Source organism: Dryas octopetala, chromosome 6, assembly GCF_963921425.1.
Source record: "Dryas octopetala chromosome 6, drDryOcto1.1, whole genome shotgun sequence".
Classification (NCBI taxonomy): domain Eukaryota; kingdom Viridiplantae; phylum Streptophyta; class Magnoliopsida; order Rosales; family Rosaceae; genus Dryas; species Dryas octopetala.
Genome location: NC_141371.1, coordinates 16755396 through 16764710, shown reverse-complemented (window position 1 = coordinate 16764710; position 9315 = coordinate 16755396). Strand labels below are relative to the sequence as shown.

The 9315-nt window shown below is 35.4% G+C and overlaps 1 protein-coding gene and 1 long non-coding RNA gene across 2 annotated transcripts; both read right to left on the bottom strand.

Annotated features, from left to right (window-relative positions):
* Positions 1-578: 578 nt before the first annotated feature.
* On the bottom strand, positions 579-1400 carry LOC147282870 (uncharacterized). The gene is made up of 2 exons (XR_015123063.1): positions 1008-1400; positions 579-858 (listed from the first exon to the last, which is right to left on the bottom strand). It is a non-coding gene; the product is annotated as an uncharacterized LOC147282870 (long non-coding RNA).
* Positions 1401-5448: 4048 nt separating this feature from the next.
* LOC147282869 (uncharacterized) lies at positions 5449-8204 on the bottom strand. The gene is made up of 5 exons (XM_086248292.1): positions 6488-8204; positions 6285-6399; positions 5912-6190; positions 5757-5836; positions 5449-5642 (listed from the first exon to the last, which is right to left on the bottom strand). Exons 1-5 carry the CDS (start codon positions 8202-8204, stop codon positions 5449-5451), a joined length of 2385 nt encoding a protein of 794 aa, XP_086104418.1.
* Between the last annotated feature and the right edge of the window lie 1111 nt (positions 8205-9315).

Here is a 9315-nt window from a genome sequence, read left to right as displayed (position 1 = left end):
AATCTCCCTAATTTTTTTCTTTAAAATCTTTGTAGGGATTATAAAGCAAGTATTGCATACCGATTGATGCCACTAATTCATTCTCTGGATACATCAATATTGGTTCAAATTTTTTAGGTGAAATACAGATGGATGAGGATTATTTTGTAGTAAAAAAAACGAAAAAAAATTGGTGATCGTTAATTATTTCATGTTGGTGAAATAGAGACGGGAGAAATTACAAATGGTTTGATTTCATGTTTTTTGTTGGACCATGAATTGTGTGTTTTCCAGTCTATGAACAGCAATGCTCTTCTCATGAAGAAAAATTACTGTGATTTTTACATAATAAAAATCTCACATTGTAATGCAAATCTTTTCTCTGTTGCCAGACACATTTATTTGTTTTGTAAAATTTACCACTAAAAAGGAGAATTACAAGAGGGAGGAAGTATAAGGTTATACCAAAATAAACAGCAGAGGAACTAAAGGTTATACCAGAAGACCACTCTAGATCTAACTCAAAGCAGAGACTAGCATGCCAAAGAGGTCAATGCAAAGCAACAATTTAATTTACATCCAATGGTGACATCTAAATGTAATTCAAGTTAAAACGACTTTCAATAGAATATTAGAGGTGAGTTGTTCCAACTCCAATTTTTATATTTTACAAAGCAATTTCACATATCTCTGATTCACCTAAAAATAATACAAATGAAAATAAATTGTCGAAATAGGCCTCCACAGATTAACAAGTATTATCATTCTCTATTCTTCTTATCTTCTCTCTCTGTAAGCACCGGCACCACTAAATTGTATGCAAATGCTTATCCTGCACCAGTGTTAGAATGTCTGAAATCCCTTGGTCTAAGAAAATCCCTGCAAAGATTTAGAAAAACAAAAACATGAGTAATATGAAAATCCAAATTCTCAACTGAAGCAAAATAGAACCTAAATACAAAGGAAATAGAAAGCCAAATACAAAAAAGAAAAAGAAAAAAAAAATAGGGGAAAGGGGGAGAACTTACGAAGAGCTCAAGTAGAAAAATAACACAACAAAATACTTCAAGCAAACAAGAGAAGACAAATTTGAAGAGTAAAAGTGTAAAACTAATTAGTAAAACAAAATGCTTCTTGTTTCTTTTGGACAAAAAATTCAGGTGTTGAAGGAAAACCAAGACACATAAAAAATAAATAAATAAATAAAAAGAAATCTCATCAGAGGCAGAGCAACAGAGGGGAAGAAGACCCTAAACTAATAAAAAATTAAAAAAAAAAACTTGTAGAGCTCGCGTGGGGGAGGCACCGGAGTAAGAGTCTCACTGGTGAAGAAGAGTTTCTAGGAAAAAAAAAAGTGGAGAAGAAGAAGTGAACAGACGAGTGGAGGGAGGCTTGGAAGGATAAGGCGAGAAGATTTTTGAAATACGTGCCCTCACTTTATTTTGGATCAGAAAATTTATTCTGAGAATTAAATTAAATTGAATAAGTGATGCTTACACGTGGCAATTTCTTACTGGACTGTGACACCAGATCCCCAAGCTAACATGGCATCACAGTTACAGGTAAGTTTCTCTCTTTTTTAGGTCATACGTCAAAGATCATTTCTATAAAAAAATCTCAAAAATCAAAAGTCATTTAATCATTTGATTATGATAAAAATTATTTATATGTTTTTATCGAAAATAGTGACCGTCTATATATTTGATCACAATTAGATGACTAAATGATTTATAATGTAGTTAATTTTTTACAATGATGATCTTTGAAGTATGACCTAAAAAATAGATTGTTCGGATTATGAGATTAGTTATATGGTGAGCCCAAAAACATTGTTAGTTTCGTATTAACTTACTAACTAGTTAGCGTTACAGCACTCCTCATAGTATATATTATATAGAATATGACAATATATTATATAGTATATGTTATATGTTATAAACTATAAATTATATAAAATATAAACTATATAAACTATAAACTAATATTTTTAGACTTTTTTGCACTGGTAATATTTAAATAGAGATTTAAAATAATATCTTAAAATCCAAAGGAATGATATATAAAATATATTTAATTTTATGAATTATTATATCAAGTCCAAATGAATATATATAATTTTTGTTCACACTTAATAAAATAATAAAAAATTAAATTAAATATTTTCGGTATGGTACGGAATGATATGGGATTGAAATGTTAAAACCACTTTCATCCCATTGATGATTGGTACGGTACAGATTCAGTATGAGATATTGGTTGGTATAATTTTTTGTCATGAAATTGACACGGAACGGAATGAAATCGGTATGGTTTTCGATATACGGTATTGGTGCTCATCCCTAATAGCCATGATACAAAGAAAACTTTTGACCCTTGACCTTTGTCAAGATTGATTCTTTGAAGATTAATTATTGGGGTTACCTCGTATAAGGAAAAGAGCTGATTGACTTTGATTGTGCTCATAGTTTTATCTCTTCTTCATTCCTTTTATATGTAATTACCTTTGACATGAAATCTAGACATTACTAGAAATTGGCCCACACGTTGCTACATATTTAAATAATTTTTAAAGCGTAGTTAAGAATTATTAAATTTGAGTATAAGAGTTAGTAGAGTTGTAAGAAAAGAGTAAATCTTTTACATAAAGGCTTCATTTGTTACGCCGGATTCTGTTAGACTGGACTATTCTGTTGAATTATGCTGAACTGTGTTGAACTTGAGTAAGTTGGACTAAATGTTATTATATGCTTGATGTTGTGTCAGATTATGAAACTGCATAAGCCAAATAACATTGTCTTGTGTTGGGTGTATGGCCGGACTAAGTTATAATTATTTTAAATTTTAAATTAATAAAAAAATTTAATTATAAAAAATTTTAAATATAGTTTCAAGGTCAAAATAATTAACTTCATGTATTTATTTTATTAAATAACATGTTATCTAATGGCAATCCACATCTTTGTATAATAAAAATTTTAGTTTAGCTCAACACGCATTTGGCTTAGTTTGAGATTGCTGTAAGAAAAAACAGCTGTGAAGTAAAGCAGCTGTGAAGTAAAGCAGTTGAGTGTTTGGTAAACTATATTTTCAAAAGTGTTGTGAGTACAAAAAGCAGTATGAAGGTGTTTAGTAAATTGTAATGTAAAACTGCTGTGACTATTTATAATTACTAAAATGAGGGTATTATGAGTAAAATAAAATTTTCATTGTTGCTGTGATTCACTACAGCTTTCAAAAGCACCTACAAACTTGCTTTCTATTTTTGCTGTGGGGAGTTGAGAATTGTGGGACAAAGCACTTTTTCATTTTTTTACCAAACACCAAAACTGTTGTGGGTGATTGAGAATTGTCATCTACAGCAGCTTTTGGGTCCTCCACAATAATCCCAAACGGGGTCTTTGTATAATAAAATGGCACACATCTTCCAGAATGACAACACATAATTTTTCCTTCTTGTCTTAAATGAATTTTGCACAAAAATTGGCAGCATTTCTTTTGTTTTTTATACATTTCCCAAATCTCACAACATGTAGATTAATAATCTATATCACATAAGCCCACGCATTAATAAATTTGCACAATCAATGTTCATAAAGTTCCATTCATTCATAGTTCATAATACATAAATTCAAACATTATAAGGCTCCATTGCACATTAACTTTAATCCCTGCTGACTCTAGTGCTTCTTTTATTGATGATGCAGCATTGAGAACTAATGTTCTATCATCATCCTTCTTTCAAATTGGTATGATCACCCACCTAAAAGCAAGCAATGCGTTAAAAAAAAAAAAAGAATATTACAAGGCATCTATTCCTATGAAAACAAAGAATATTAAAACCAAATGATTATGCAAAGTGGGAAAATATATTAATCCAACTACCAACAGTCTAGACAATCATTAGAAAATAATTTCTCTCAAACACAAGGGTCATGTATCCATGGAACTAGACAACTACATTAAAAGCAAAGCTAGTGATGAACTACGTACCCAACTACTCTGATCAAATAACAAAGAAAAAATGTAGTATTCTTCCTTAGAGTTTAGAGACGGAAGATTTCAACAACAAAGAATATTCTTGAGCAAATTACTCACCTTTGATGGCAAAGAGTTTACTTCAGTAACCCATCTAGTATCTAACACAACACCTAAATCAAACCTTTAAAAATTTTCAATATGTCATCAACATGCCACCTAGCTTCAGCATTGGTATACAATCAGAAACAAAGCCTCAATGATAAACTAAAAATAAATCAAACATATAATTGAGAGACCAATATACAATATTGAGATTATCAAATACAAAAACATTGAGAACAAAAGCATTGACTGTTTGACATTTACAATGTGATATTTTTGCAATTCATTGAATGATAGAGAGCTAATTAAGACACCAGATGTGTGATAGAGAGTGAGAGTGAGAGTGAGAGGAGTATAGGGGGTTTATGAAGACCTCCCCATGTATCTGATTTATGTAGAAACATGCCATCAAAATTTTCAATATTAGTCTGTATGATTTCAATGTCCATATTTTTCTCTTTTTTTTTTCTCCAATTTTTCTTGGGGGATTTACTAATAGCAGAAAATTTTGAAGTCTGCAGTAAATCCATCAAAATAAGAATCTTTTGGTGTCTGAAATTTCACCTAGTTGCTTAAGTTGATTCAAGATGTTAATTATGGTTGCATATATGTCTAAGAGGAGTATGGGGCAGAGCTTAATAGCCAGTACTAAGAGGAATGACGGGGGACCTATGGTACATCATCTGAGGTTGTTGTTGCATTGCTTGCCTAGCCTGTTGTTGCGTACATGTTCATCATCTGTGATGGATGACTCATAATATGTGATGGATGACTATACCCACTTGTGTATGAAATCATGGATGATGAATATTTACTTGTGGAGTAACCACCATTTGGGAACTCAGCAAGGAGATAGAGATAGAGAGAGAGAGAGAGAGAAACAGAGAGAGAGAGAAACAGAGACAGAGAAAGAGGACTTTCATTCACAAAACTCATAGCTGCTGATCCAAGGTTTCTGCTCAAAGTTTGGGTGCCGAAAAAAAAACCCAAAAAATATGCAGAAAAACCCAATAGATCAAGCCATCAAAACAACAAAAAAACCCCAAAATTTGAAGTAAAAGAAAGCAAAAGCAAAGAACCAACACATCCAGTAGAGTGAAAAGCAGTGTTTTCAGACGCAAAAACGTCACGCGAGGCGTTTGCAGTCTCGCAAGGCGAGGCGTAAGCCTTGACGCGTATAGCGTAAGCCTTTCGGGCATAAAAAAATATAATAATAAAACAATTATAAAAACAATTATATAGCTAAAAATAGCATTAATTGTCATTCATAAATAAAAATCATCCATATTACATATCAAATTCAATAATATTGTTCAAATTAAATAGAAATCCAAACAAGCATATTGATCTAACAAGATCATTCACAAAAACATAGTAAAAACAACCACTTCATTCATCCCACTCATTATCATCAATATCATTCAAACTAATATCACTATCATCCTTGTCCAAGGAATCGATGTGGGAAGGAGGAAGTGCACTATCAAATTGAAGAGGAGCTTCTATTTCTACTTCATCATCTTCATCCACAAGCATTGATTTTCGACCCTTGAGAAGGGCCTTGACTTTTCCACGACCTTTACCTACACATTTAATTGGAATTTCTAATTAACAAATAATAATAATGGTTAAAAACTAAAAAGTACACATCCAATGTAGCCTTCACTCCATAGTTCACTTTTAAATTTAATACTTACATAAGCTTTCACAACTTCTTCGTTTCCTTGAAGTTAAAGATGAACTAGCATGAGTAATAGGCACAAGATGAATAGGCTCACTAGGAGTAGGCACAGGAACAGGAGTAGGCTCAGGAACAGGAGTAGGAATGGACTCTCAAGGTGTAGGAATGGACTCTCGGTCTAATATACTTTCATAGGTCACAATTGGCACATTTCTTATGGCATCGGTTTCAAATAGTTCTTGTGAACTAAGCCAAGTAAGATCAGTTGGAAGAGTGGGTTCTTCTGCCTCAGCAATCCACTCATCATCAGAAGCAATGTCATCAACTAGTATCGGGTCCATCTTCGCTCTCCTTCTAATACTTCTCTCTCTTAGAGAAATATTATACTTCACATAGACTAATGCATTAAGCCTTTGATGTTCAAGTCTATTCTTTTTTTTTTGTATGAATCTAGAATAAACATAAGAATATAAATATTAGAAGCACATTAATCTTTTGACACATTCACTTTTTCACACCACAAAAAACAAAGAAATTTACCGACTCAAAAGTGCTCCAATTCCTCTCACACCCAGATGCACTACAAGTAAGGCCAAGTACTCGCACCGCAAATGACATCAACTCGGGTGTCCCTCTCCCAAAACGTAGCCACCAATTTGCTATTAATAAAATCATGTCATTCAATTTGATATTTATTTAATGTCACTCAATAAAATAAAATATGATACTATATGTTAAATGCAATACCTGGAGATCTCAATTTCCTAGATTTGATGGCAATTTGACTTCCAAATTCCCCATGTGCAGCATCATACAAATCCAATTGGATATCGGCTTTAATACGTTCATCACCATCCAACATCCTATCCATGCAAGCATACAAACCATTCTTCACTTCTTCAACATTTGAGAATTTGTCTGAATAGCGCAATTGAGGGTTCAAATAATAACCAGCTGCATGTAAAGGTTGATGAAGTTGTGGAGCCCATCTATTATCTATTTTCTTCCACACTGGTTTGTACCTTTTTTCCACTTGTCCACAATTGATTGCAATGTTCTCTTTTGCAGCATCTATCAACTCATAGATATATCCCATGGCCGGTCTCTCCTCTGAGTCAACTTCTCTCAAAACAGATACAAGTGGAACAACACTCTTGATACAAAATGCTAGATGAGACCAAAAGTTGGGATTATAGAGTATAGTTGAACGAGCCACAATACCTTCATGATTTTTTTCAAATGGACCTTCACACCATTCTTTGGAATTAAACATAGTCATAAGAGGTTGCTTTTGCTTATACATACTTTGAAGAGTAAGATAAGAAGTAGCAAACCTTGTTATTGCCGGACGAACAATCTCTTTATTGTTGGTGTAAGTTCTCATCAAGGCAAGAACCCAACAATGTCCATAAATAAATTTGACCACTTGCTTGGCACGGCTGATTGTGTTATCAAAAACTTTCAATTGGCTAATATCTTCTAGCATCAAGTCAATGCAATGTGCCGCACATGGAGTCCACCACAATTTCTTTCTCTTTTCCATTAGCCTCTTTCCTGCATTCTTGTAAACCGAAGCATTGTCCGTGATTACTTGAATCACATTCTCCTCCCCAACTTCTTCAACAATATCATCCAAATACTTGAACATTAATTCCCCATTTTTTATTGTATCGGATGCATCTATCGATCTCAAAAACCAAGTACCACTTGGGCTATTAACTAAAAAGTTAATTAGAACCCTACCTTTTCCATCAGTCCAACCATCAGACATAATGGAACATCCATATTTCTCCCAAGCTTTTTTATGCTCATTCATCAACATAGTAATATCTGCAACCTCTTCCTTAAGAACCCATGTCCTCAATTCATGCATACTAGGAGGCTTGAACCCAGGACCATAAGCAGCAATCCCTTCAACCATAGGCAGCCAATAAGGATCATTCACAACATTAAAGGCAAGTGCTCTTGAGAAAATAAAGCGCCCAATCTTTCGACACACTTCCCTTCTTTCTTCTTTTTTATATGCCGAATTTAAAGTGGTTTGTCGTGCTTCCGTAACAACAAACCTATCCATGGGTCCTTTGACCCTTTGTTCAGCACTAGATTGAACCATACGAATCCCAGAAGTAGGACTACTCCCACTTCCTGAAATTCCATAATTCTCCGAATGAAGAGAATCCAAATCTATACTCCCCCCCTCCCCTCCATGACCCTCTCCAATCTCACGAAGCAATTCAGTTTGCCTTGCTTTTGCATCCTTAAATTTTTTCAAAGCTCCAAGGCACTCTAACCTCACAACATCTGGGACTTTGCTGCAAGGTTTCATTCCATTGTGAGTGTGAGCTAAGTGCTCTTTCAGCCTAGAAATACCCCCACTGCATTGTTGATCACAATACTTGCACCTTATATATTTTTCTCCACCAACCTCTTTTGCATACTTCCAAGCAAAATCCTTTCGACTCATGATTTTTTATCAAAAAATATCTGTCCAAAACACATCACATATTCATAATACTCACAAGTCACAACAATGCACAATACACACAATATTCACAGAATCACAAATATAATACCAGCAAAAATTCCCAATATTCATTATTCACAACAATTCACAATACTCAGTTTTCACCATTCACAATACTCTGCCCAAAACACATCACAATTCAATTCAATATTACAGATCACAGATGAGAAGAAATCAAGAAAGTTAGAAACAAACATACATGATAGCTGTGCCACAGAGATGAATGTCGCCGGACTGTGTAAGAGGCGGAGACCCTTGCTGCGCACAGAGACTCTGTCAGAGAGATTGAAACTTGATTGGCCGGCTAGCTGGAGACCCCTTGCCTCTGTCGCCGGAATGTGTAAGAGGCGGAGATCCCTTGCCTCTGTCGCCAACTCGCCGGACTGTGTAAGAGGCGGAGACCCCTTGCCTTTGCCCACGGAGACCCCTTGCTGGCTAGCTGCGCAGAACAGAGATGACCACCGTCCTTGCTGGCTAGCTGCGCAGAACAGAGATGACCACCCTTGCTTGATCGGCCGCCGTCCGAGACCACCCAGCCGCAGCCGCCTTGTCGTCGTGAAGAGAGAACCTAGAACAGAGAAGTTGAGAGAATCGCTGATAGGGCAAGGTCTGATGGACTGAAGGGGTTTATTAAACTCTCAGCCCAAAACGACCTCGTTTTGGGACTGAGTTTTTGAAAAAAAAAATCCCGCAGAGGTGGTCGCGGAGCGTCCGCCTTCAACGCTTCAACGCCTTGCCGTCGCGAGGCGTACGCCTTCAACGCCTTGCCGTCGCCTTTCAGTCCTTTTGCAGATTCCGGCGACGTCGTGCGCAATCGGCCGCCGCCTCGCCATGACTCGCGCCTTGAGGCGCGCCTGAAGATCGCCTTTGAAAACACTGGTGAAAAGAACCAAAAGCTAAAAAAAAGAGTCATCATGAAATAAAACGAGAGAAAGAAAGGGAGCTGACCTTGTGAAATTTGAAGCAGCGGAAATTTGAGAAAGACGACGAAGTATTGGCGAGCGTCGAATGTCAAATGCATAAACAGATCAGGTGCTATGTAAGAGGGAGC